This window comes from Sturnira hondurensis, unplaced genomic scaffold (assembly GCF_014824575.4).
Source record: "Sturnira hondurensis isolate 20B ecotype Veracruz unplaced genomic scaffold, ASM1482457v3 Scaffold0020884, whole genome shotgun sequence".
NCBI lineage: Eukaryota > Metazoa > Chordata > Mammalia > Chiroptera > Phyllostomidae > Sturnira > Sturnira hondurensis.
Window position 1 is genome coordinate 240,064 of NW_028093515.1, and position 26,969 is coordinate 267,032.

The 26,969-nt window shown below is 54.4% G+C and overlaps 2 protein-coding genes across 7 annotated transcripts; both read left to right on the forward strand.

The window, feature by feature from the left end:
• Positions 1 to 50: 50 nt before the first annotated feature.
• On the forward strand, positions 51 to 18,278 carry SIRT2 (sirtuin 2). Of its 2 annotated transcripts, XM_037030722.1 has the most exons (16): positions 51 to 213; positions 1,050 to 1,096; positions 4,050 to 4,098; positions 4,359 to 4,472; positions 7,389 to 7,430; positions 7,584 to 7,690; positions 7,804 to 7,860; positions 8,338 to 8,406; positions 13,671 to 13,800; positions 15,814 to 15,873; positions 16,153 to 16,208; positions 16,363 to 16,439; positions 16,544 to 16,595; positions 17,171 to 17,241; positions 17,384 to 17,450; positions 17,561 to 18,278. In XM_037030722.1, exons 1-16 carry the CDS (start codon positions 66 to 68, stop codon positions 17,714 to 17,716), a joined length of 1,302 nt encoding a protein of 433 aa, XP_036886617.1. In that variant the 5' UTR covers positions 51 to 65; the 3' UTR covers positions 17,717 to 18,278. The 2 variants fall into 2 exon arrangements, with proteins under 2 accessions (XP_036886617.1, XP_036886618.1); XM_037030723.1 differs by lacking the exons at positions 51 to 213; positions 1,050 to 1,096 and adding an exon at positions 3,439 to 3,734.
• Positions 18,279 to 18,431: 153 nt separating this feature from the next.
• Positions 18,432 to 26,449, forward strand: RINL (Ras and Rab interactor like). Of its 5 annotated transcripts, none has more exons than XM_037030719.1 (11): positions 18,433 to 18,755; positions 19,892 to 19,980; positions 20,188 to 20,335; positions 22,152 to 22,254; positions 23,222 to 23,294; positions 23,381 to 23,445; positions 23,564 to 23,674; positions 23,750 to 24,151; positions 24,530 to 24,841; positions 25,104 to 25,552; positions 25,635 to 26,449. In XM_037030719.1, the coding sequence occupies exons 2-11, from the start codon at positions 19,931 to 19,933 to the stop codon at positions 25,638 to 25,640; spliced, it is 1,719 nt and encodes a 572-aa protein (XP_036886614.1). In that variant the 5' UTR covers positions 18,433 to 18,755; positions 19,892 to 19,930; the 3' UTR covers positions 25,641 to 26,449. The 5 variants fall into 5 exon arrangements, 4 of the variants coding, with proteins under 4 accessions (XP_036886616.1, XP_036886614.1, XP_036886613.1 ...); XM_037030720.1 differs by having other exon boundaries at positions 18,435 to 18,755; positions 25,104 to 25,235; positions 25,389 to 25,667; XR_005064248.1 differs by lacking the exon at positions 25,635 to 26,449 and having other exon boundaries at positions 18,432 to 18,755; positions 24,530 to 24,983; positions 25,104 to 25,190.
• The last annotated feature ends 520 nt before the right edge of the window (positions 26,450 to 26,969 follow it).

Below are 26,969 nucleotides of genomic sequence, written 5' to 3' on the forward strand. Positions count from 1 at the left end.
TCCGGACCTTGCCTGTTTTTTCTTACTTAGGAAGGGCATGCGCCACGGTTTGAGCAAAAGCATTTATGTGGCCGCGCTGGCTGCTGGGAGTAGTAGTTCTCTGCACTATCTCGGCCACATCTCTGCCCCTACTGTTTCCGGTGCTGTCACGGGACAGAGCAGTCGGTGACAGCCCCAAGGGCTCCCGCCCCGTGCCCATGGCCGAACGGGACGGTGAGTCGGGGTCCTCGGTGGGAAAGTCGGGCCGGGCCGCGCCGGGGCCTGGCTGAGGGCTGCAGGCCGCGGGGCTCGAGGGCGGGTGTGGTGGGGCAGAAGGTTGGGGCTGCATGTAGGAGGAGTGGGGTTCGGGGGGCTGTTGCTAAGTGATCCATATTGTTAGGCTGGTGGGTTTCTGGGTCGCGAGGTTTTAAGGGTCCTTTTGACATGTCTCCCAAGTTACTAATGATCGCGTGTTACTCTAGCCTTGGTTGCCAAGGACCCTGGTTGCTAAGGGCTTAAGTTGCTGCAGCCCCGGTTGCCAAGGGTACCTGGTTGTTTGGGGGAACTGTAGGATGCTAGGGCACCCCTGGTGCCTCTTCCTATCTCTTCCCTCTAGTTCCTGTACCTGTCCTAAACATACCACCCCCATCGCACCTCGTCCCCCACACCTATTTTCAGTCCGAATATCTCTCACTTTCTCTCTTCCTTTATAAACTTATCACTCCGTGTAAACCGAGCCCTCTCCGCACAATACACGCACACGCTATATATATGTCGTCCTAACTCCTCCTAAGGTTTCCTGCATGCCCCATATCCTTTACTTTCCCCTCCCTCTCCTAAACCTTCATCTCTGGCCCTTTCTCCCTCACTAACCACCTCTCCTCCCAGCACCGTCCACTCGGCTTTTCCCCAGCCCTTCCCTCCCTCTACTCCATTTTTACCACCACCCCATGCTCCAGTATAACTAGGTTGGTGGGTCTTCTTGCCTCCGTCCCCCTGCTTTGAAGCCCTTGATAACCCCTTAACCATTCCCCCCACTATAACCACATCTGCTCCCCCTCCTCCCCCAGCCTCTGACCCTCTGGAGACCCAGGCAGGGAAGGTGCAGGAGGCTCAGGTGAGATGGGGAAGGGTGGAGGGAAGGAGAGAGATGGACTTGTTCCTACACCCCACTCCCCTGGGGGGAGGTGACAATAGGGAGAATTACCCCAGGGCCCTCAGCACACAGCCCCACGCCCTTGCCCCAGGGCCCAGTTCAGCCTCCTGGGGAGTGGTGGATGCTGAGGACTGAGAATCAAAGAAGGATGGGCAGCCTCAAGCCGAGGCCTGCCCTCCTGAGGTTTCCTCTCTCCTTGCCCGTCCTGCCCCACCCCCCACCTCCGTCCCTTCTGAACTTCATTTATGCTGTTCCTGGGACAGGCATCCAGCTTGGTCCCTGAACTCACAGGTCTCATCCACAAGTGACTAGAAAATAACCTTACATGAAAATAATTGTGAAAGTAGCTCAAGGCATTGTGGAAGCCCAGAATCACAGAGATTCCAGCCAGTCCGTCCTGGCAGAATCCACAGGCTAGCTAGTCTAGGAGTCAGATTGAGGTAGACACATTTGTAGTACATGAGGAATGACTTAGAATTTTCCCAGGCAAGTTGGGAAATGGTATTTCACACAGAGGGTACAGCTAGTGCAAAGGCCTGAGAGCATGGAAGAGTGTGGTGGGTTTAGTAGGCGGTGACTAGGAATGGTCAACTAATTGCATGGCTGGCATTTATTGAGTACTTACTTCAGCCGGGTACTCTGCTTAGTGCTTTATGGGCATCACCTCATTTCATCTTCCCAGCATTCCCGTGGGGGTCAAGGCCTATTGTGGCCATTTTGCAGATGAGGAACTTGAGACGGAGTTGTTAAGTATCCTGTCCTCTGTCACTCAGAATACGAGAGGAACGTTTGCAACCCACAGCACACAGCGCAGTGCCTTTCAGATGCCCCAGGGAGAGGTAGGCAGGCTGCCTCAGGGAGGCCTGAAGGCCCTGTGAGCAACTCCAGCTCCCGCTTAGGCCAAGTTGCTCCCACCTGCTGGGCAGGGCCCTTGAGTCCTTCCACAGAGCCTGTCTGCAGCGTGAAGGCACGCTGCCCGCCCCCGCAGTGAAGTCGCTGTTCAGATGCAGGCGATGCAGAAGCTGTGAGTAAAGCACCGCCCAGGTGCACAGCACAGGGTACAAGAGTTTCTTGTCAGGCCAAGGCTTCTCCTTCTCCTGGCTCCCAAAACAGGGCCACTGTCAGAGAAAAAGGTTTAATGTTATAAAGGATCCTCAGTCCCAAAGAGAGATTTGAAGGCATAAATTGCAGCATTGTCCATAATGGGGCAAAACTGGAAGCAGCCCAAGTGGCTGTCAGTAGACAGTTAAGTGAACTGTGGGGCCTCCTTACAATGAATGCAACGCAGTGTAGCTGGTTAAAAGAAGGAGGTGGGTCTATAGTATCTTGTCCTGCAGAAGATGCAAGGTGTGGCATTGTGTTACGGTATGACCCGTCTCTGGGAAAATAATGTTTTATATTCAGAGGAAAAAATCTGGGGAAATGACCATTGTATGATTAACTGGTTATCTCAGGGGGAGGGAGTGAAATTACAAGGCAGGTGCCCCAAGTTATACCTTATCTGAAAGTCAGACTTTTTGCAAAGCTTATATAATCTAAAATGCAATAAACAGGTACCGGAACATTTGTTTGGAAGACAGGTTCCTATTCAAAAGACTTGAAACCAGATAGTGAGCGATGGGGGAGAGGGGTTGTTGGAGGGGTTTTAAGCAGGAGAGTGAGTTGGTAAGAATCGTTTTTTCCAGAGCCATTGTAGGGCCCAGCCCTGGCCAACACATAGGTATTCATTCATTCAGTGCGGGGTAGTTCTGGAGCGCTGCCTCGTGCCAGACCCTATTCTTGGTGCCGGACATCCTGTGGTGAAAAAACCCCGCCTTCTGGAGCTGACATCACAGCGAACCCTGTAGATGTTCCTGATGAGATCATTAGAGCGGAGACACCAAAGAAAAGAGCTCGAGGTGGAGGGGACAGGCCCTCCCACAGAGGGTAGTGGGGCCGGTCAGCGGTGGAGACCAAGGCTGGGACAGGATCCCCATGGGGAGAGGACAGGCTGGACCAGGGGGAACACTGAGGAGGGGACACATTATGGCAGGAGGTCAGGGGAAGGAGGCTGGAGGCATCTGGCAGACTGTGAGTTGGAGGCCACACTGAGATGATGCCATCTCATCTCCCGCCATCAGGGGGAGGAGCAGGTTTGAGGGAGACGCTGAGGCCGGTTTGGCACACAGTGGGAGTGAGGGCCTGGGGTGCCTTAGAGGGAGGCATCCAGGAGACCACGGGAACCTTGGATCAGAGAGGTGGCATCATTGGCCTGGAAGTGGCAGCTACCCCAGGGAAGGTGGAGGGAGAAAGCAGGGAGCGCCCAGGACAGAGTCCCAAGACCTGCAATTCGGGAGCCTGGCCAAGAGGAGTCAGTAACGAGATGGAGGGGCCGGAGAGGTGGTATCCGAGGCTTCTAGCAGGCAGGCTGCCGGCCACAGGGTGAAGGCTGAAGTGATTTCACTGGCATTATCCCACCATTATGGAGGGACTTCGGTGAGGAGACTACAGGGGGCAATGGCGGTACAAGGCGAGGATGTGGACTTGGCACATGAAATAACAAGAGCCAGTGCTTCCCGCGCACTTGCCCTGCTGGGCGCTGTCTGAGCACCTCACTTAGGTTAACTCGTTTCATCTCACAATGGCCCCTTAGTGGGGGGCCCTTGAGCTCCATCTCCAAGATGAGGGGCTCTGAGACCCTGAGGAGCCGAGTCACTTACATGAGATTATTTCCTTGGGAGTGGCAGGCCAGGTCCCATTGCAGGCAACCCGACCCAGAGCCCCCATGCTGGCCCCCAGAGCTATCCCTCCACTGCCCCTCACTTCCTTGGGTCCACCTCCCAGCCAGAGCCTTTTCCCAAAATGGGGTGTCACCCACCCCCCACTCCCTAACCCCACTTCTCGGGCCTGGCCACCCCACCCCCACCCCTTCCAGGACTCAGATTCAGACACTGAGGAAGGAGCAGCTGGTGGAGAAGCAGAGAGTGAGTATCTTTCCTAGAAGCCTGGTTTCGGGGGGTGGGGGCGGTTTAGGGGAAGGGTCTGGGTGATACCCCTCGCCTCCATCAGGGGTGACATTCAGGTACGTAATAATGGGTTCAGTGCCAACTCCGGGAGGCCGATGGCTGGGTCAGGCATGGAGCCTGAGCGGGATGGGGTGGGGGTGGGGGGCAGGCAGGAGACCCCTGGGCTCTGGGCCTCTGTGCACCCGGGCTGAATGCTGCTGCTGTCTCTCTTCGACCAGTGGACTTCCTGCGGAATCTCTTCTCCCAGACGCTGGGCCTGGGCACCCAGAGAGAGCGTCTGCTGGACAGTCTGACGCTGGAAGGGGTGGCCCGATACATGATGAGTGAACGCTGTGAGTCCTCCCTCCCTGTGCTGCACCGCTGCCCCTCCTCAGCCCCAGCCCCAGCCCCAGCCATTGAACCATTCACACCTTCTATCTATCAGTAACAAGAAACCCAGTTCAAACTGGTTTATGCAAAAAAAAAAAAAAAAAATTAGTCTGTTGACCCCTTAACTAAAATCCAGCTCTTAAAGCCTGGGGCCAGGGGCTTCCATGTTGTCAAAAGTCTTAACCATCTCTGGTGCTGCTTTGTGTCGGGGCAAAGGTAGCTCCTGGCAGGTTCAAATGCAATTCCACCGGCCTTGCAGCTCCGACTGAAGAGAGCATCTTTCTCTGAGTGGTTCAAGCAAAAAAGCAGAAATTGGCTTCAGTTGGCCCGGGTTGGGTTATGTTCTCACTCCAAACCAATCACTATTGTCGCTGACTGGCCAGACCTGGGTTGCATCTGCATTGCTGAATGACTGTGCTCTGACTGGCCAGTCCTACTTGATGGAATGATAATAGCGTTTATTTCAGAGTTACTAGGGGTTAAAACAATAAATATGTAAATGCCTGGGACAGGACTGGAACATGGCAAGAGCTGTGTAAGCGTTCCCTAGGATTATTAATGATTACAGGAAGCTTCTTTCAGCTGGTGTGTGTAGGTGCCTTTTACTGGGTCACTGTGTGGTTTATGTTTCTTGCTGTGAGTTGAGGTTACCAGAGTTTGAGAAACCAAGCCTCGGCAGTCCTCAGCTACAACAATCAAGCCTTTGAGGGTCCTGAACGGCCCTTTGTTGAGGACGTCTTCTCCAGTTTCCCTGTCCTCCAGCTGCTGCCTGCTGCCTCCTCACGCAGCCAGGCCCACCACCCTGGGCCTCCCTCTCCTGGGCAGGCCGGGCAGCTGTCTGCCCAGTTTCTGGCCTGGGTGGGCCCCAGAGGACACAGGCAGTGGCTGCAAAGCTTTTGTTTCTTCCGACCTCCTGCACCTGGATTTTAGGATAATTGACTCACAAGAGGGCCTATGAAAGGATAATAATAAATAATAACAGTTCATCAAGCCCTCACCACTTGCCAAGCCCTGGACCGAGCACTCGACAGGCCTCCTCCACGTTGTATCTGTGAGGTCATTACAGAGGGGGAAGCTGAGGCACAGAGAGGCAGTGAATTGGTGCAGGGTCACACAGCCGGTTAGAAGCAACCTGAGGCCCCTGAATCCAGGCCCAGGCCCCCTCCCCCGGAGCCCCCCCACTGAGTCCAGCCAGGCCCTGTCTGCTGGCATCCCTGAGATGGAAGCTGAGGGCTGAGGCCATGGCAGGCCTCAGCCTTTGTCACCCCTGCTGCCCTCCTTTGGACAGGACACCCCAGAGGCGCCCGGCTTGCAGGGCTTCGCCCGCGTCTGTCCGTCAGCTGACAGGCAGATGCCAGGGCACTGTGCCGCAGGGCCATCTGCCAGCCAGCAGCTGAAGAGGCAGCCGGGCTATGGGGAAGTGATTCAACCCCTGCCAGGCCTTCCCGTCCTCTTTTCTGAAAGCTGGTGAAAATGGGGGGATGCACTGCTTCTCAGTACACAAATTATGAGTCTCAAGAAGCTTAGTACGACTGACTCAAAGAACACCCGCAAACACACACACAGCCGACCCTTAAACAATGCGGGTTTGAACTGCACAGGCCCAATTATAGGCAGGTTTTTTCAATAAATGCTGTGACTGTATTGTCTCTTCCTTATGATTTCCATAATAATTTTATTTTCTCCAGCTTCATTGTAAGAATACAGTATGTAATACATATAACACAGTTATGTATCAATTACTCTTTATAGGTAAAGATTCCGTCAACAGTAGGGTATTCGTGGATAAGGTTAGGAGCAGTCAATTATACACGGATTTTCAGCTGCCAGGGTGGGGGTAGCGCCATCTCTAGGAAGCCCTCACATTGATCAGGGGTCAACCGTGTAGCATTTGCTCAGTCTGGGCACGGATCAAAGCTTTACACGAATACATTTATTCAACAGCTCTGCAAGGTCATTGCTGCATGCTCATTTAATTAATAGAGGCCCTGGCTGGTATAGCTCAGTGGATTGAGCGCGGGCCTTCGACTCAGACGCTTGCGGTTCGATTCCCAGTCAGGGCACATGCCTGGGTTGCAGGCCAGTTCCCTGCAGGCCAGCTCCCAGCAGGGGACGCGCGAAAGGCAACCATACATTGATGTTTCTCTCCCTCTCTCCTTCCCTTCCCCTCTAAAGATACATAAATAAAATGTGTTTAAAAAATAAAATAAAATAAAATTAATAGAGCAGGTAGCTGAAGTCAGCTGGTCTGACTGAGACAACCAAGGCGCCCTGCCGGTGAGCCGGAGAGCCAGCAGTTGAAGCCCCCACCCGCTGTCCTGCTCACTAGGTCTGGGCTGAGGGTGGCAGATCAGGCCTCATCTGGAAATTGCCAGACTTCGGGTGGCTGATGTGTGTTTGATTGATGGCAGATGTGTATAATGTGCTAGAAATAGATGGTCGTTCAGGATTGTGTCCAAAAGATGAGGTGCTGCCAGAGAATTGTACAGCAACCTGTGGCTTTTCTAGGGGAACCTCCAGCCCCAGCCTCCTCATTAAGGTCTCCTGTTTTTCTCTAGCTCTGGTTAGGGACAGAAATTTCTCTCCAAGTTAGGGGTCTTTTCTTGACCAAGTTGGTATCATTTCAAACAGCAGATTCTTTGTCCTCATCCTGGCTCTCTCATCTGTGTGACTGCTTCCCCTCTCTGAGCCTTGGTTTCCTTGTCTGTAAAATGGGGGTGTTAACACCACCCACCTCAAGATGGTGGAGAGGACCATTCATGCATCGGAAATTGTGCCCCAGCGCCTGGAACTGAGTAAACCGTGTCAGGGGCTGTGATGGGTGGTGTTATTTGGGGGATGAGCAAACCAAGTCACATGATACGTGTGCTCTCTTTCAGGTCGCAGGGTCATCTGTTTGGTGGGAGCTGGAATCTCCACATGTAAGTGCCCCTCCCCCAATAGCCACGCCCTGGATTGGGGAGCCCCTTCCAGGAGCTGAAGGAGCCATGTCTGGGACCTCACTTGGGAGGGTGGCTGTGGAATAGATGGGGCCCAAGGCCCTGATGGATTGCTCCCTGCCCCTCCTCCCCTAGCCGCAGGCATCCCGGACTTCCGCTCCCCGTCCACGGGCCTCTACGCCAACCTGCAGAAGTACCAACTTCCCTACCCAGAGGCCATCTTTGAGGTTGGCTACTTCAAGGTACGTGCAGGGAGGAAGGTCTGCAATGATGGGGTTGGGGAAATGGGGTCCTCTGCTCTCCTCTCACCAGGGGCATCTGGGTGCCCACCTGCCCTTCGCTGTCTCTCCCACAGAAACATCCAGAGCCTTTCTTTGCTCTCGCCAAGGAGCTGTATCCTGGGCAATTCAAGGTGAGCTCTTTTTTCAGCCAAGGGGAACAGAAAAGGGTGGCAGACTCGAGGCATGGGAAAGACCATTTGGACAAGTGTCCCGTGGTCAAGGAGCACATGGGCTCTGGGCCCAGACTGCCTGGGTCCAACTCCAAATCCCTTCCTTCCTGCTCTTTTGATCCTGAGCCTCAGTTTCCCCACCTATAAAATGAAGCTGCTGATATCATCCGAAGAGGGTTGCTGTGAGGCTTAAATGAGTTAACAGCACGTGTAAAAGCCCGGACTCTGGAGCCAGTCGGCTTCTGTACAAATCCCAACTCTACAGCTCGGCAGCTGTGTGACTTTGGCAAGGCAGTCAGCCTCCCTGTGCTTCAGTTTCCTCCCCACGAAAGGGGGATAGTGACGGGCTCCGCCTCTCGAGGTCGATGTGACGATTCCCCGAGGGGAAATGGGATCTTCCGTGTTACTGTCAGCCTTGTTCTGGTTGCTCCCCTCCAGCCGACCCTGTGCCACTACTTCATCCGCCTGTTGAAGGAGAAAGGGCTGCTCCTGCGCTGCTACACTCAGGTAGGCGGGCGTCTGTCTGTCCAGAGCTCAGGCCACTGCTGCTTTGTCCTGTGACCTGCAGTGAGTCATTTCCCTCTCAGCCTCAGTTTGCCCTTCCATAAAGCAGAGGCCAGCCAAGCTTCACACTCTCAGGTCTGCGGTGACATGATGGGGAAGTCCTCTCCCAGCCGTCCCCTGTGCACTGAGGAAGGACCTGGTGTCTGAGGGGGTGGTCGCCATGTACACCATAGATTTCATGTATGTTAGTTAGGGTTTTCCAGCAGGTGATACCGGAGCCACTCGATCTAACAAAATCCATGTACTGTGGTAGCACCCTAACTGGTGACGTGGTTCTTTAAGAGAGGGACCTCTTTCTGTGAGTTGCACAAAGGCCTCGTAGGTGCCATGTCAGGCGCTGAGCCAGATGCCTCACCCTGGCGCAGGCAGGCGAGGGCGGCTCACCTTTTTGGCTCCCGGACTAGTCGGCAAGAATTCTGGGATCTCGCACCCCCGACAGTAAAACATGTTTGTGCCTCTACCTTTGTTTTATGATTGTGTATTGAAATTCTGTCATGCATACTATAAATGATACCTCAGAACCCAAAATTATCAAGTGGAGAGCACATGAATATAAAGAGGTAGTCTGTTCATTTTTAAAAGATTTTGTTGTTGCTTTTTTTAAAAGTGAAGGTATGGTACTCTCTTTTTTTTCTTTTTAAAGATTTTATTTATTTATCTTTAGAGAGGAAGGAAAGGAGAGAAGGAGAGAAACATCAATGTATGGTTGCCTCTCGTGAGTCCCCTGCTGGGAACTGGCCCGCAACCCAGGCACGTGCCCTACCTAACTGGGAATCGAACCGCGATCATGGGGTTTGCAGGCCCACACTCAGTCCACTGAGCTACACCAGCCAGGGCTAAAAGATTTTGTTTTGATTCATTCTTCGGGACAGGGGAAGGGAGGGAGTTGCTCTGACTGGGGCTCAAACTGATGACCTCGAGTTCGCAGGCTAGCACTCCGTCCACTGAGCCTCGCCAGCCACCAGCCAGGGGAGCGTGCTCTCTGATGTTTCCTTCCCGACCTGGCCCTTTGCAGCCTGCAACCTCAGAAGCTGCCACCAGGGGGAAGATGAATTCTTTGTAGGTCCGGATTTGGCACATGGGGACAGGTGCTCCTGCCTAGAGCTGGGGCCGTGATGGGGAGGGGCACAGTCGCCTTCAAGGAGGAGCCCAGGCTCAGGATAAACCTGACCTTGCTTCCCAGAGGGTCAGCTGTATCCACGGGAGGTGACTCAGACACGGCACAAACAGCCCACCTGAAGCCAAGTGCCCTCCATGCATGACTTCGTGGGCTCCTCCCCTCGGCCCTGCCGGCATCCCTGTTTGTCGACAATGTTTACTAATTGTCAGCCCCGTGCCAGGCCCTGCAGACAGCAAACGGAGCAGACACTCCTGCCCTCCTGAAGCCGACACTCTGATGTGCGAGGAGATGGTGGACAAGATGAATAAGTAGCTTATCTAGGGTGGCAGATGGTGAGAGTTCTGTGGAGCAGGATTAAGCAGGAAAGGGGAATCCAAAGCTCTGTGTGTGTGTGGGGGGGGGGGTGTAGCATTGTCATCACCCAGGTGTCAGGAAGGCTTCACGGAGGAGGGGACATCTGGACAAAGACCTGAAGGAGGGGAGGGGGGAACCAGGGGATTATCTTGGGGGAGTGTGTTCCAGGCACAGGGAACAGTTGGTGCAAGTGTCCTGAGGGAGACTATTTGGCATGTTCAAGAAGCTGGATCAAGTAAGCATGAGGACAGTGGCAGGAGAGAACGGCGAAGATGAGGTTGAGGAGGTGACAGGGGTAGACCACGTGGAGCCTTGGGGGCCACAGCTTTGTCCTATACCATGCATGAGATGGTACCACAGGGGGGCCCCGAGCAGGGCGAGACCAGGAGTCCTGCTGGCTGTAGGAGCTGGACTGTGGGCACGGTGGGGCGGGGCTGCAGCCCCAGGGAGCAGGCGGCTGTGGTGGTCCACGCAGGAGAGGATGGAGGCTGCGTCAGGATGGGGACCGTCGAGGGAGAAGGGGTGAGTTAGGAACCTGTTTTGAAATGGGAACCAACAGGCCTTGCTGACGAATTAGATCTGAAATGATTCATGCGAGAGAGAGGAGTCAGGACGGCCTGACAGCTCCTAGCCTGAGCACCTGCCGCTTTTTACTGAGACGGTGGGAGACCGGAGGCGGGGGGCAGAGGAGGGGTTTAAGAGGAGGTGAATAGACATATAGACAATGTTTAGACTCAGCCGATGGGGTGAGTTCCCAGGGTGCCAGCATGAGGAGCCCAGGCCCAAGACGAAGTGGCTCCCCAGAGCCGCTCGGCGGGTCACTTCCCAGCTCTGCCAGGGCCCAGACCCCTGCGGTCGACCCTAAAAGCACCCTGCCCACTATCTTTACACAAGCGCGGACATGAATACATTCTGGGGTCAAAGTGCACTCTCAGGCATTCTCCCCACCAGTTGCAATATTTAGTGCGTGAAATTTACACATAACACTCCGAACGGCATACCACCTAAAATAGATATAGGTGGAAAAAATCTTTCCTCTCTCACATTTCATGAAACCAGTTTTGTTTTGTTTTTTCAAATTTGACACCCTCTTCTTTGATCTCAGCCACTATTTGAGTCACTGACCCAGTTTTCTGGAACATGGTGTCTCCACTTCCTTCTGAGTTGTGGTGACGCAGCAGTCCTGAAGCACGTCTTGAGCTATTTTTATCTCAGGCACATGTGTCCACTCGAACGTGGGAACGGTTGTCCTGCTTGTTGAGGCTGCTGTGATCGCCACAGCCAAACATTCTTTTAAATATACACGGCATTTGTACTTTATGACCAGTTTATTCGCCTCTCTTTATTTCTCTTACACTTATTATGAAAATCTTTTAACGGGGCAGCTGAAGGAAGGAAATTCCTTGTCACCACGAATTCACTGGCCTCCAACTCAGATTGCCTTTTGGTAAGGCACAGCCACACTATTGTCTAATTTTTTTAAAGATTTTATTTATTTATTTTTAGAGAGAGGGGAAGGGAGGGAGAAAGAAAGGGAGAAAAACATCGAATCAGTTGCCTCTTGCACACCCCCAACTGGGGACCTGGCCTGCAACCCAGGCATGATTCCCTGACTGGAATCGAACCCGCGACCCTTCAGTTTGCAGGCCAGTGCTCAATCCACTGAGCCGCACCAGCCAGGGCAACAGCCACACTTTTAAAACAGAAAATTATTGTGTGTATTTGAGCCAAACTGATGCCACGGGCTGGGGAGCATAGTTTCAAGTGCTCCCTGGGCTTGGCTCTCTCTCACCTGACTCCTTGTCGGGGAGACTATTCCGTATCCACACCCACGTAGCAACTTCATGCTTTAAAAAAATTTTTTAAAGATTTTATTTAATTTCAGAAAGAAGGGAAGGGAGGGAAAAAGCAAGGGAGAGAAACACCAACGTGAGGGCGAAACAGCAATCGACTGCCCCTCATGTGCACCCCAGCCGGGGACCAAACTGGCAGCCCAGGTCTGTGCCCTGACGAGGAATCAAACCAGCGGCCCTTTGCTTTGTGGCATGACACCCAACCAACTGAGCCACACTGGTCAGGGCAGTTTTTTTTTAAGATTTTGTTTATTTAATTTTAGAAGAGAAGGGAAGGAGAAAATATTGATGCGAACGAGAAACATCCATCATCTCCATGGTTTTTAAAAGCTGCCATTGGCCATGTGTCAACCAGGGCCATGATGTTTTGAAATAAAAAGGTTTAAAGGTTTAAAAATCAGGTTTCAGGTGAAAATCCAGACTTCGGTCTCCTCCTGAAAACAGGGAGGACCTGCACCCTGGGTGGCTGTCCTGGGGAGAAGGGTGGGCTGGAGTTGAGTAGCCACTACCCCCTCCGGGAACGGCCCACCCTTGCCCAGGCCCCACCTCCTCTCCATGGCCAGCTTCCCACAAGGCCCTGGGGCCGCCGGGCAGTGGCTGTGTATCACCTGGAGTTCAGCGCTCGTCCTCCGTGCAGGACCTGCCTGGGCCGCACTGCCCCGCCCCGCCGCAGGCTACTACTGCTGACTCCTTCATGCGTCTCCTTTGAAGAGACCCTATACTTAGGCAAGCAGATACATACATTCAAATATGTTTTTTCACATCCTGTACATGCTGCTTTTGTGCTCTTGTGCCTTTTAACATCTTGCTGAGATCATTTCGTATCAGTACATACAGGTTAGCCTCATTCTTTGTTTTTGTTTGTGGTTTCTTGATTACGCGTGGCGTCAAAATATCGGGGTCATTTAGGCAGTTCTTCACGCTCTTGAATTATTTGCATGCACGCTACTTAAGCAAGGGAGTCGGGAGTAGGCTGAATCAAGGCACAGGCAAAACTAGGATTTCTAGTAGAGAAGCGCTGACCGCAGGCAGGGAGCCGCTGGGGCCGTCTGCCCTCAAAAGGGGGCCTTGCAGTTGTTCACGGAGTCTCCAGGAAGCCTTGTCAGACCAGCTCGGGGGCGGGCCGCCACGGGCCGTCTCTGCCACGTCTGCCAGTGTCCTCCGTCTGCTCCTGCCTGGTGGGCAAACAGAAGCAGCTCCAGAAGGGCTGCGCGTTGAGAGAGAAAGGAGAGAGCACGGACATCTCTGTGGAAGAGGATACTCTTGTTCGGGCAAAATGCAGAGTGTCTCTGTCTTAAAGGAACCCAGGTTAGGGTGCCATCTATGAAACAGACCACAGTCAGAAACCTCAGAACAGGAAAACGGTGTGATTAACACCAAATAGTAACTCCGGAGTTTTTCATTTCTGTCAGTGCTTGGCCGGGACAGCTGGGCAGCTTGGGCAGTGCCCCAGGACGCCACATGGGGGGGGGGGAGGGGCTCCAGTGTCAGTGGAAACAGTGTACATTTCTACATTATTTCAACAGATTTCTGGTTGGTGGCACTGCAGTATGTCGTTCTGACAAAACAAACAATCTGAAACATAGAAGAAAAGTGGCCTGAATTTGCAGAAAAACACTGTGTGGGCTGGGTGATGGCCATGAGCCTGGCCCATGTCCATTTGAGTTTGGGCCCCTGCCTGGAAGCATCCCTGGCTTTTACCCTTTTAGGGACACCATCAGAATAAACAGAAATTTTCAGACACACTTTGCCCCTTGCCTGCCTTCTCTTTCCCTCTCCCCGTCCCACTGGTTTTTCTTGGTTACAACTCCCTGCTCCGCCTTCTGCCCCTGAGGAGAGTGGTTCCCTCCTGACCCTCTTCCCTCCGTCTCTCCTTCCAGAACATAGACACCCTGGAGCGCGTGGCAGGCCTGGAGCCTGAGGACCTAGTGGAGGCCCACGGCACCTTCCACACGTCGCACTGCGTCAGCCCCCTCTGCCGGCAGGAGTATCCGCTCAGCTGGATGAAAGGTGAGGGGCTGGAGGTCACCCTCGAGGGCAGGCCTCCCGCCCACCGTCCACCTCTCAGCACCAGGGGCAGGACCTCTCTCCGGTGGGCCCTTGTTCTGTCCTGCACAGCTCTGTGTCTCGGTAATGGCCGCCTCCAAAGGTCTGAGGTGACAGTGACATTGCCTCCAACACCACCTCACAGCCGTCGTAGGGTGGATGCGAGCTCCAGAGCCAGCTCAGTCCCACACAGAGAGTGAGTTAGCAGAGAGGGTCCCAAGTGGTCACACAGCCTGTTCTGAGAGGTCACAAAACCCTCGCTCTCTGTCCTTTGAGGGGCTCCCACCCTATTGTACATGAGGTACTCATCAAGAAAAATGGAACTAAGTTCTTTTTTTTTTTTAATTTTTAAAAAATTTATTTATTTCTTTTTAGAGAGAGGGGAAGGGAGGGAGAGGGAGAGAAACATTGCCCTGTGAGAGATACACAGATCAGTTGCCTCTCACACACCCCCCCACGGAGAACCTGGTCCGCAACCCAGGCATGTGCTTGACTGGGAATCGAACTGGCGACCCTTCAGTTCACAGGCCGACACTCAAGCCACTGAGCCACACCAGCCAGGGCGGGACTAAGTTCTAAGAAGAGCGGAACTGTCCAGAACTTTCTGAGATATGGGAAACCTTCCATATATATTGTCCAGTATGGCAGCCACTTGCTACTTGTGACAGCGAAACATGGCTAGTGGGACCAAGGAACTGAATTTTAGATTGTATTAACCTAGATGTAAAAAGCCGTTATCTGCTATGGTGACTGTATCGGACAGCACTCGCACGAGCGGCACAGGATTCAGCCCAGAGTTTCAGGGCAGCAGAGTGGATGGAGTGTGAAGCCAGACACAGGCCTGGTGAGGGCTGAGGGCCGGGGCTGCCCCTACGGGGCCGACTGCAGGGCTTGCTGAAGTCCTAGTGTCTGTTCATGTGAGGACAGAGCGTTCGGGAGGGGGAACGCCAGCCAATCCATGTTCCTTGAATGCCAGCAAGTGACTGTTTCTGACGACCATTGTGCTGACTCAGAAGTCACTGGCATTTCTGGCATTCTTTATGCTGACTTCACAAAGCCTCTGGTGTCCCCGGGAGATAAGGGAATAGGCTCCCTATTCAGCCCTTATAGCAGGGCCTCTGGAGTGTGGCCTTTTTGACAAAACACCAGCTGACCGGCCCTGGGGTGGGGAGGCCTGAACAGCGAGCCACGCACAGCTGGGGGTCCTATACAGTTAGCATTACCCCACCGTGGTCACGTGCAGCACCCACAAAGGGGCATAATGTCAGTGCACACGTGTTTTAAAGCAAAGGACACCCACTGAAACAGTGCTCTGAGGATTTGTTGAAGAAACGAATAAATAGTTGAATGAGTGAGCCAGGATTCTGTGGGTTGCAAGTGACAGACCACTTTTCAAGTTTCTTTAGTCAATAATCAATAAGGAGCACGATTGTCACGAGGACAGAGTGTGTGTGGTGGGGGGTCAGTCACCGAACCCAAGGGTGGGAAGCAGCTGCACCCACAGACGTCTCCCCACCCCAGGACCGTCTGCATACTCTTTCCTCTTGTTTTGCCACCGGCCTGCGCCCACCAGGCCTCTCTGACCCAGGAGGAAGGAGGGCTGCCCTCAGAGACCCGCAGGCAAGCTTCGCTCCTGACTCCCCGGGTGGGGGGTAGGGCGTCCGGTGGCCCCTATTAGGAGCTGGTGTCTGCTCATTTGTGTATTCTTCCATTCAGTAGCTAAGCCTGGTGCTGGGAGCCACCCCTGGACTCCTGAGGCGTGGGGGAGGGAAGGGGTAGTTTTCTGAGAGGAGGCCCTTTCTGAGCGGGTCAGATACCCCAGGAGGTTCTCCGTGACTAAGGTACCCCACGGAGGTTCTCCGTGTTTGTGTGGAGAGTGAAGGAAGGGGCCGGGGGAGGCGGCAGGCAGGCTGCAGCCCCCCACCCCCACCCCAGAGCCTCTCACCGCCTTCTCCCCTTCCCCTTCTCCACACCCAGAGAAGATCTTCTCCGAGGTGACTCCCAAGTGTGAGAAGTGTCAGAGCGTGGTGAAGCCTGGTGAGCCTTGGGGCTGGAACGACCAAGGGGAATTCGGACGGGAACCCCGCTCCCTGCACTAGTCCTTCCCGAGAAGACCACACGCACCCTCCACCCGCCTTCTGGTCCCCCTTTCCCGGGGAGAGGTTTCCGTGCCCTGTCCCCGCTGCTCTGCACTCCCGCGCGCCTCTACCTTCTGCCTCCTGCTCCTGCCTGCTCTCACCTCCTCCCCCTTCTCTGCCTCCCCCACTCACTGTCTCTTTCTGTCCTGCGTGGTTTGTCCATCTGTCTCCACCTCAGACATCGTGTTCTTCGGTGAGAACCTCCCAGCCCGTTTCTTCTCCTGCATTCAGTCGGTAAGTATCTCCGCCAGCGCCCTGTGCTCAGCCCTTGTGGGGAGAGCCCGTCCCTGCCCTGGGCAGGGTCCCTTGAGCTTGCGGTGAGGTGGGGATGGGGAGGGCCACCCAGACCACCCAGTCCCGGAGCCCTCATGGCACTGCCGCTCCACAGGACTTCCTGAAGGTGGACCTGCTCATCATCATGGGCACCTCCCTGCAGGTGCAGCCCTTCGCATCCCTCATTGGCAAGTAGGTTGGGGGTCAGAGCTGGGGGGGTGCTGGGGCGCCGGGGCAGGGGGCGAGGGGACGGGAGCCAGAGCAGGTCCTCACCACTCAGTTCCCCATCCCCCCAGGGCGCCCCTGTCTACCCCGCGCCTGCTCATCAACAAGGAAAAAACTGGCCAGGTGAGTCAGCTTTTATCCATGCACCACCGCCGCCCCCCCACCACATTCTTTCCTTCCTGCATCTGGGTGAGTTTGTAGGGAACCCAGCAGTTCAGGCCCCTGGGGCTCAGGACGAGTCTGAAGGGATCGAGTTCCAGGCTGCCCTGACTAAAAGTCCCTAAGTTCTCTGGGGCCCGAAGGAGCCTTCTGAGCAAGTGACAAAACCCCAACCCAAAGCGACTGAAGCCAAAACAGGGATGTTTCACTTCCTGGGACTGAGGGGTCGGGGTGAGCTGGAGCCGGCGCCTTGGGCAGTGACATCAGAGCTTTGGGCTCCTTCCTGGGGAACGATGTTTCCTCAGACAGGCAAAAACATACCTCACGCCAGACACTCTTGTAAGCATTTTTCTTGCATGAACTTGCTGACAGTACAACCCCAGGAGCGGTTCGATGATCGTCCCCCTTCACAGGTAGGGAAACTGAGGCTCAGAGAGGCCAGGTCACTTGAGCAAAGTCACAGAGCTGGGATACAAATCCAGGCCACCTGGCTCGAGGGTCTGTGCTCTTAGCTCCCCCCACACTCCCCTTCCCTGCAGACCGACCCCTTCCTGGGAATGATGATGGGCCTCGGAGGAGGCATGGACTTCGACTCCAAGAAGGCCTACAGGTGAGGCCTGGGCCGCTGGGAGGGGCGGAGCCTGCAAGGGACAGGTCCAAGGTGGGAGGAATGGCGTGAAGCCACCCAGTCAGGACAGAGCTGGCAGGGGCCTGGGGCGAGCCTGGGAGAGCTGACTCTCACTCACCCGCAGGGATGTGGCCTGGCTGGGTGACTGTGACCAGGGCTGCCTGGCTCTTGCTGACCTCCTTGGATGGAAGGTGAGGCGCCCCGGCCCACCCCAAACCCAGTCCCTGGGCCCCTGTCTCACGGGTCCTCTGAACTCATGAGGCACAGTGACCTCTGACCGCTGGAAATACTGTCCCCGCAGAAGGAGCTGGAGGACCTTGTGCGGAAGGAGCACGCCAGCATAGATGCTCAGTCAGAGTCGGGGCGCCCCAACCCCACCACATCAGCTTCCTCCAGCAAGTCCCCACCTCCTACCAAGGAAGAGGCCAAGACCACAGAGGGGGAGAAACCCCAGTAACGGCTGTCTCCCAGGCAGGGCACCCAGCTCCTTTGGGACCCCAACCAGCCTCGGCCCTCCCTAACTTTAAGCTCTTGTCTGGGGAGCTCAGAGCATCCCCTCAATCTCATAACCACTGTCTCCCAAAACTGGGGTCCCAGCCCCCCACCCCGGCCCCTGCCAGATCTCTAACATCTCCCGGGGGCTGAGGCCTGGGCAGCCCTGTCTAACAGCCCGGAGCCTCTAACCTCTCCCAGGGGCGAGGATCGACCTCCCCTAATCTCTAACTGCTCTCAGGGGGCTGGAGGGCCTCCAAATTTCTAACCGTCCCAGGACAGGTCCCCAGGACCCCACACTACTGCTCCCAGAGGCCTGTGGCCAGGTAGACAAAATCTAACCTACCCTGGGAAAGGGGGTGCTCCGACCATAGTTCATCCAGTGGTGGGGGTTGGACCTCTCACTTCTCTGCCTCCAACTCCCAAAGTGGGTGCTGGGCCACCTGCACTCAGGACTCACCTCCATGTGTGGACAGGAAGATGATGTTGCTTATTGGAGACAAATTAAAAACCGAAACTAACAATCAGCTGTCTGGCCTTGCTGTTCCTTTCTGTGGACACACCAGAAGCAGCTGGAGGGAGTGGGGGAGATCTCAGGCCACTGAAGAAACCAGGACATCTAGATGCTCTTGTGAGAAACAGAGTGAGGGATGCCACCAGGGGACTCCAGGGCAGGTGGGGGCCTCAGGGCTCTTAGCCCTGGACTTTGAGTCTACCAGGGCCCCTTCCTCCAAGGCCCTGCCACCTGCGGCCCGAGCCACCAGAAATAGGGAGGAAGGTCGATTTCAGATACCCCAGCCCCGCCTCTTCCCCTGGAACTCAGCTTCCTCTCTGAGAGGAGCACTTTCACTTCCTGCTCCTCCAGCCTCCGTGAACAGGTAGGGGCCCCCAGGGACCGAGCAGCTGGCCTTGTTACCTGCTACTGCCCCCTTGGTATTAGGCAGCTCCCCATCCTGCCCTGCCCAGCGCCACCTACCTCCTCCTGCCCTTCTCACGGGACCCAGGTGAGCATCTGCCTCCCCCTCCCCTCCCCTCCCCCTCCCCCTCCCCCTCCCCCTCCACCCCACCTGCTCCTCACTGGACCGGGTACCTGCTTTGGTCAACTCAGCAGGCTGGTTGATTTGCTTAGCTGTTCCCACATTTTCTTTTTTTTTTTTTTAAGATTTTATTTATTTATTTTTAGAGGGGAAAGGAAGGAGAGAGTATGGTTGCTTCTTGTGAGTTCCCTGCCGGGAACTGGCCTGCAACCCAGGCATGTGCCCTGACTGGGAATCAAACCGCGATCATGTGGTTCACAGGCCCGCACTCAATCCACTGAGCTACACCAGCCAGGGCCTATTATCCACATTTTCTATCCACCCCAAGAAGAGTGGATGCCCCTGAGAGCAGGGCCTAATCTGGGTCCAGAGCACCTAATTCTGGGCCTGTACTCAATAAATATTTGTGGGATGCATGGATCTAAGCTCCCCACTCCTGGGAGGGCTACAGGGGAAATACTCAAAAATGCCCACTTCAACCGGTGGCCCAGGCCAGGTCTCCGTACCCAGCTAAGAGCTGAGGTCTGACAGACAGATGGCTAGAGAGACGGCTGTGTGAGAAAGCAGAGAAAAATAACGGTAGAATCTATGTAGTGAGTGTGTGGATGTTCCCTTAAAATTCTTGCCATTTTGCTGAACGTTTGAAATTTTCATTAAAAAAATGTTGGGGAAAAATATTTGAGGGCCCCTTCATCGTCTGGGAAGGGAGGAGGAGGGGATGTGGTATAACATTTGTCTCATTTATGGAACCTACTGTGGGCGGAGCCCTTTTCCAGGCATTGGATTATGGGTGGGCTTGTTACTCAGCTGGTCCACATTCACACGGCTGCCCTGGATGTTAAAACCTGAAATATTGCCCTACCACTTGGTAAATGCTTGTCATTTCGAGTCCTCTCCCTCTCCCCTCACCCCAAGACACACTGACCTCCCTCCTGGGTTCCCCAGAGCACCCGCCATCCAGTGATGAAAGAGTTCACTCCTGGCACAGCAAGGAGCCTTGGGTCCATTCCGATTGGTCAGGGTCTTTGCCGTATTGGTTGTAAATATTTTGAACTTTACCCCTGAACTGGACCAGCCTTGAGCCTTATCTTCCCCCCTGCCAGAGGCCAGGCCATGGCCTGCTGGCCTCCCAAATCCTGAGGATGGCCCAGCCAGAGGACCAGGCCTCTGCAGGCCCCACCTATGGGGAGAGGTAAGGGCTTCTGGGCTGGGGTCTCCATCTCCTGCCCCTGGATTCAGAAATCCCTTCCATCCAGTGTTGCCCCCCTCGCCGCCACGGGACCCCGAACCCCGTCTCTCACTCTCTACCCCCGGGCTAGCCTTTCCCGACCTCTGGCCCCACCTCAGTATCCAACTGCCCCTTTCTGACCCCTGGTCTCCGGGACCCTGCACATCCCAGCCTGGAGAATGGAGCAGGTGAGGCCTGCTTCGGGGTCCTCGGGGCCCCAGAGCCACTTCTTCGCCTGCAGAGGACGTCGGGGGTGTGGCAGGTCCCAGAGCTGGACGCCCAGGGCGCAGAAGCCCTTCTGGAGCTGTGGCCACCGGGGGTGAGTGCTCACAGCCAGGGACCCTTTCTGACCTTCCTATGACACCCTGGATCAGTCAGAACTCTGCCCGTTGCTAGCGACAGACACAACACAAACAGGCCAAACCTAACAGGCCACGTATTGACTCAAATGACCGAATAACCCAGAAATGATTTCAGGAATGCCTGGATCCTGAGAACCAGACAACTTACAGATTTCTCTTCACCCTATTTCTTGGCTTTGCTTGAAACTGGGGAGTTCTGAATGTGTGGGGCTGTAAGTAACAAGCACTCATTCTACAGTTGTTTAAACAAATAGGCATTTATCCTTCCACCATAACCGGCAGCTGCTGACTCTGGTTCAGCAGCTTGGGTAGCATAAAGGGCAGCGACTCTGCAGTTCTCTTTTTTTTTTAATGTATTTTTTTAAAGATTTTATTCATTTGCCTGGCTGGTGTAGCTCAGTGGATTGAGCGTGGGCCTGCAAACCACACGATCGCAGTTCGATTCCCAGTCAGGGCACATGCCTGGGTTGCAGGCCAGTTCCCAGCAGGGGACTCACGAGAGGCAACCATACATTGATATTTCTCTCCTTCTCTCCTTTCCTTCCTCTCTAAATACAAATAAATAAAATCTTTAAAAAAGTTTAAAAAAAAAGATTTTATTCATTTATCTTTAGAGGGGAAGGGAAGGAGAGAGGGAGAGAAACATCAATGTATGGTTGCCTCTTGTGTGTCCCGTGTTGGGAACTGGCCTGCAACCCAAGTATGTGCCCTGACTGGGAATCGAACCGCAATCCTTTAGTTCATAGGCCTGCGCTCAATCCACTGAGCTACACCAGCCAGGTCTGCAGTTCTCTTGAACTCCCTCCTGGTTGCCCAGTGGCTGCTGCCCCAGGTCCAAGCACGTGCATGTGTTCCAGGCAGAAGAAGAGGAAAAAAGGAAACTCCAGTTGCATCTATTTTTTTAAGATTTAAAATTTTTTTTTGGAGGGAGGGAGGAAGGGAGAAAGAGAAATAAAAAGAATGTTTCTTGGGAAAGAAACATTGGTGTGCAAGAGAAACATCCATCAGTTGCTTCTTGCATGCCCCCAGCTGGGCCCGTGGCCCACAACCCAGGCATGTGCCCTGACAGGAATCAAACCAGTGACCTTTCATTTTGCAGGCCAGCACTCAATCCACTAAGCCACACTAGCCAGGGTGCATCCATTTTTTTTATCAGCAAAGGCAATATTCTTTCATTTGATTCAGAATATATGGATGGGGCCCCAGAGCAATGTTTTTTAAAGCTCATCTAGGAGTTATACAGCCAGAGATAGGAAGTACTGACTTATTATTCATCTTCGATGGCTCTGCATATTAATGCCCTGAGCAAAGCTGGTGCGCTGCAAAGAATAGGGGATAGACTGGGTAACTAATGGGTCTACCGTGGCTTCCTCCCTGGGGGAGCTCTCTCCCTGTGGTGGCAGAGTAGCTGTCCCCAGCTCAGCACCACACCTCCCCAAGTTAGTAACCCCATTGTAAAAAGAGGCCTCTTCCCAAAGTGCTCCAGCAAAAGTCTTATGGAAGATTTCTGTTGGCTGACCTTGGGTCACATGCCCATCTCTGAACCAATCACAGTGGTCAGCACTGTCATCCCACTGGCTAGGTCAGGTCCTGGACCCACTCTGAGGACTTACGGGAAGTCAGTCCTACCCACAAGTGGACTGGGAAGGAGGGGGACCTTCTCTAAAGGAAATTTGCAGCATGAAGCCCTAAATAAGGGAAATGGATGCTAGGCAGGCAAAAATAACACCTCTGCACAAATCCTCTTCGTGCTGGCCTTTGTCTCCACCCCAGAGTTTCCTGGTCATAGGACATGCCCCCAGCCAGGTCCTGGTGTTGAGGACAGGACCTTCACCAGGGGAAGTCAACACTTACCAGATCCAGAAGCTTCCTGGAGGTGAGGAGCCTACCCCCACGTTTCCAGTCAACAGCAAATTTAGCATCAGCAGCTCGACAGCATCAAGAGCTGTCGACTTTACTTCCAAAACATCTCTCAAATCTTCCCAGTCCTTTCCGCTTCCATAACCCTAGTCCGAGCCCACAGCAGCCCTTTCCCAGACAAGTTCAGCAGGCTCCTCTCTGGCACCCCCATGCCCACCCTTTCCTTTCCTTCCTGCAATCCATTCTGAGCCCAGCAGCCAGAGTGGTATTTTCAGTCAATGAGATATTACAGATTTCTGCCTTAAACCCTGCAAAGGATATGTAATATCCTTAAATAAAAAATGTAAACTCATCATCATAGTTTATAAGGTGTTTCCGTAGCCAGCCTGCCCACCTGTCCACCTGCTGCCCCTCAGTCACTCTGCCCCAGCCACACCGTGCTGTCCTCTCTTCCCCAAGCACACTACATGAATCCCAGCCCCAGGGCCTTTGCTCACCCCATCTGAACTGACGCTCCTCCCCGAATGATTGGCTTGGTCTCCACCCTTCAGCCCTCTGTGCAACTGTAACCTTCTCCACCACCACAGTGAAGACAGCCCTGGCCATTTTCAGTCACTCTGCTTTGTTCATTGCACACAATACCATATATTTATCTTTATTTTTCTACTCATTTATTTTTCTGTCTCCCCCGGACTAAAAAAGTAAGGTACAGGAAGGCAGTGATTGTGTCCGCCTTTTCACAACTGGATCCCCAGAACCTGGGAAGGAGAAGGTGCTTGACAAATACTTGCCTAATGAATAAATAGTCGGGGGCATAAGTGGGATGTAAACATAAAGACGCGGGAAAAGATGCAGACTCCAAGAAATAGACATCTCGCTGTGTGAAGGTGCTTGGAGAGATTCAGGACTTGGAAGAGTCCCAGGGAAGAGGAGGCTGCCAGCCTCACACTTTCTAACTTGTCCCTCCTCGCTCCCTCCCACAGGTGTGTGTCTGGAATCCTCTAACCTCTGCATGCCCGACCTGCCCCATCTCCTGGCCTTCCTATCAGCCAGCAGGTACAGTCCACCCATCACAAGGGTTGAGAGGGATCCTTTCCTAAGCCACCTTACCCACATTATGGCTCCCACTAATCTTTTCTCAGGGATGTTTTGCCCAGAACTCTGCTCTTGCCCCCTCCTGCTCTAGGGCCTGGGGAACAACACGCAGGTGAGGCATGGTTCTGTAAGGGAGGGGGAGGCCAGCTTTCTGCCTACGTGGCCCAGAAGGGTGGCACCTGGGGGACCAGATCCTCCGCAGATTGGCAGTGTCCAACTCGATTCCTCAGGGAGGGTGCTCTCCGTGGTGAACAAGGTCTACCTGGAGATCCACAGAGGGCAGGGAATGGAGCACACTTCCCCAGAGATGCCTCCAAAGACTGCCAAGAAAAATGATCCAGGTCAGCTGGGCGGGACCCTGGGGTGAGGGAGCTCTTTGCGGCTGTTTGGAGGACCAACCCTCTCCTCGCATCCAGCCCCCAGGCACCCTGCCCCTCATCGGGTCTCCTGGGTGGAAGGCCCACTCAGCTCAGAAGCATCCCATCCTGGGCCAGCTCTGGCCAGCCTGGGGGAGGAGGAGGAGGAGACTGACGACTACAAAGATGAAGAGGAAGGACCCGAGGATGTGCTTACTAGTCACGTCCAGGCTCTGGCCAGGTCCAGAAGCAGCTATGTGGCCAGACAGTTCCGAGGTCTCAAGGCGCGCCTCACCTCAGACGCTGGGGGCCCCCACAGGCCTGGGGACCCCGCCACGGAGCTGCTTCAGGATGTGCGGCACCTCCTTACTGACCTCCAGGATCACTTAGCAAAGGACCCCAGTGTCAGGGCTGTCGTTGGGAGCAGGGGGCCTGGGGTCCCCCCGAAGGACGAGGATCTTGGTAATGAGGAGGACTGGGAGGAGACTCAGGGCCACTCCCTGAACCCACGCTGTTCACATTTGCCACCACTTGGTCCTACATATGTGTTCACATGCAAGTTCTTCCTCTCTATCCCTTTTCTACTCACATGCCCTTCGCCACACAGAGTAACCCCTGTTCTGTTCACTGCTCTCTCACTGGCGTGACAGCCCTGATTCCCTCTCACACGTGTGTTCACACCCGGGGTCCCTCTTCCACACATGTTCATACCCATGTCTACACTTACGGGTGGCCAGAAGCTAGGGAGGGGTGGCAGTCGGCCAGGGTGGATGGGTGGAGCGAGCAGGCGGGCGCAGAGCAGCCCAGTGACTCTTCCCTCCCCCACTCCACACCTCGCAGGCCCCGCGGTGGAAGCGGCCTTGTGCCGGGCAGTACTGGCGCCTCTGAAGCCGGCCCTATGGGCACGACTCCGCACGCTCCGCGCCCCAGAGCTGCGGCGCCTGCGGCGGCGACAAATAGCTCTGCGGGCGGGGGCGGGGCCTCCGGGAGCTCAGGGGGCGGGGCCTGAGGGCCAGGGCCCCGCCCTGCGCAGCCGCATCCACTCGCGCCTTGCACACCTCCACTCTGCTTGCGCCCCACGCCGCAAGGTGGCGTTGCTGCTGGCGGTGTGCAGTGATGTCTACGCGGGGCTGGCTTCCGGCGAGAATGAAGGTAAAGGAGGAGTCTGCATCTACCTGGATGTGGAGCAGCCTTGAGGGTTGCAGGAGCCAGGTAGGAGGAGGCTCCTGTGTGGATATCGTTGGGGTAGGGTGACATGCTCTATGGGGGGCATCTTCGCAAGTCTGGGGGTCAGGTAAGAGTCATTTGCACACCCAGCAAGGTGAGAGACAGCCAGAACTCCTGGTCCTGGGGATCAGATGGAAGGGGCCTGCACGCCCCCATCTATCTCAGAGCCCGCCCTCGGCTTCCACAGAGCCTCTGGGCGCCGATGCCTTCCTCCCAGCGTTGACCGAGGAGCTTATCTGGAGTCCGGACATTGGGGAGACACAGCTGGACGTGGAGTTTCTTATGGAGCTCTTGGATCCGGAAGAGCTACTGGGAGAAGGTGAGGCCCCATCCCCAGAACGTCAGGACCCGACAGGGTGGGGCCCCAAACAGCCTGACCCTGCAGCAGGTGGAAAGGCGGGCAAACTGAAGGGGCCTTCCTGCCACAAGGGAAGCCAGGAGAGCTGCGCCGACCTCTTCTTCTTGCCCCTAGCTGGGTACTACCTGACCACGTGGTTTGGGGCACTGCACCACATTGCCAACTACCAGCCCGACACAGGACGTGCACCAAAGGGGCTCAGCTCCGAGGCCCGTGCCTCCTTGCGCCAGTGGCACCGCAGGCGGACGCTGCACAGACAGGGCCTCGCCAGATCCCAGGTGACCGGCCAGTTGGACTGTGGGTAGAGGGGCTGGCTGGCCCTGTTGCCTTTCTGACACGAGGCTCCTGCCTGCCCCCTAGGGCTAACCGGCCCTTTGAGGAACCCTGGGGAATAGAGACTGTGACGAGAGGCCAATGATGAATAGGGGTCTCAAACCTTTCTGTTCTTCAAGCAAGATGCAGAGGCACCAGTTCTTCGGGGGCGGCAAGGAGGAGGAGGACCCAGGAAAAGGGAATGTCCCACCTCTGGGCCTTTGCATTGGCTGTTTCTGCTCCTGGGAATGCCCTTCCCTAACATCCACACCGCTCCTTCCCTCCGTCCTTTCAGATCTTTAGGCAGGTTTCACAGTCTCAGTGAGGCTCTCTCAGACACAACTGTGTAAAACTGTAACACCTCTCCTGTGGCCTTCCCCGTGGAAGGCAGAATAATGCACCCCACCTCCGATGTCCACTTCCTGATCCCCAGATTCTGTGACTATGTTACTTCATGTGGTAAAAGAGACTTCACAGATGCAATTACATTAAGGATCTTAAAATAGGGGGGGGGTTTATCCTGGGTTTCGGTGGGCCCAATGTAATCACAGGGGCCTCATGAGGGGCAGGCAGGAGGCTCAGAGTCAGAGGTAGAGATCGGATGATGGAAGCAGGGGCTGGATTGAGGGCTGGGAGCCAAGGAAGGCAGGTGCCCTCTAGAAGCTGAAAAAGACAAAGAATGCATTTTCCCCTGGAATCTCCAGCAGAAACTCAGCCTTTAATTTTAGATCCCTAGGGTACATTTGGGACTTCTGACTTTCAGAACTGCAAGATGATAAATTGGTGTGTGTGTGGGGGGGGGGGGCCTTTAAGACCCGAAGTTTGTTGTAATTTGTTACAGCAGCACCAGGAAACGAATATACTCCCTTACCCGAATCTTTTTTTTAAGATTTTATTTATCTTTAGAAGGGAGGGGAAGAAGAGAGGGAGAGAAATATCAGTGTATGGTTGCCTCTCATGAGTTCCCTGCTGGGAACAGGCCTGCAACCCAGGCACGTGCCCTGACTGGGAATTGAACCACAATCTCTTGGTTTGAAGGCCCACGCTCAATCCACTGAGCTACACCAGCCAGGGCCCTTACCCTAATCTTTATCTTTTCTTCATAGAAGTTATCACTTCCTAATACACCATATAATATGCTTATCTCTTGTGTTAATTGCCGATAGTCTCCCCGTCCCCTTAGAATAGCTCCATCCAATAGGAATACAATGCAAGCTACACATGCAATTCTAAATATTCTAGTAGCTACATTTTAAAAAAATGAAAAAGGAACAAGTGAAGTTAACTTTAATAACATTTGATTTAACCCAGTATATCCCAAGTATTATTACTTAACATGTAATCAATATTTTTAAATTGTTGAGATATTTACTATTCTTCGTG

Excerpts from the sequence above, each read along its gene's own strand:
- RINL (XM_037030718.1), top strand. The coding sequence starts at position 19,931 with ATGGCCCAGCCAGAGGACCAGGCCTCTGCAGGCCCCACCTATGGGGAG. Across the intron at positions 19,981-20,187 it reads GGCCCCACCTATGGGGAGAG|CCTGGAGAATGGAGCAGGTG; the intron begins GTAAGGGCTTCT and ends TGCACATCCCAG. Across the intron at positions 23,295-23,380 it reads GCCTTCCTATCAGCCAGCAG|GGATGTTTTGCCCAGAACTC; the intron begins GTACAGTCCACC and ends ATCTTTTCTCAG.
- SIRT2 (XM_037030722.1), top strand. The coding sequence starts at position 66 with ATGTGGCCGCGCTGGCTGCTGGGAGTAGTAGTTCTCTGCACTATCTCG. Across the intron at positions 7,431-7,583 it reads GGGAGCTGGAATCTCCACAT|CCGCAGGCATCCCGGACTTC; the intron begins GTAAGTGCCCCT and ends CTCCTCCCCTAG. Across the intron at positions 13,801-15,813 it reads TCCGCTCAGCTGGATGAAAG|AGAAGATCTTCTCCGAGGTG; the intron begins GTGAGGGGCTGG and ends CTCCACACCCAG.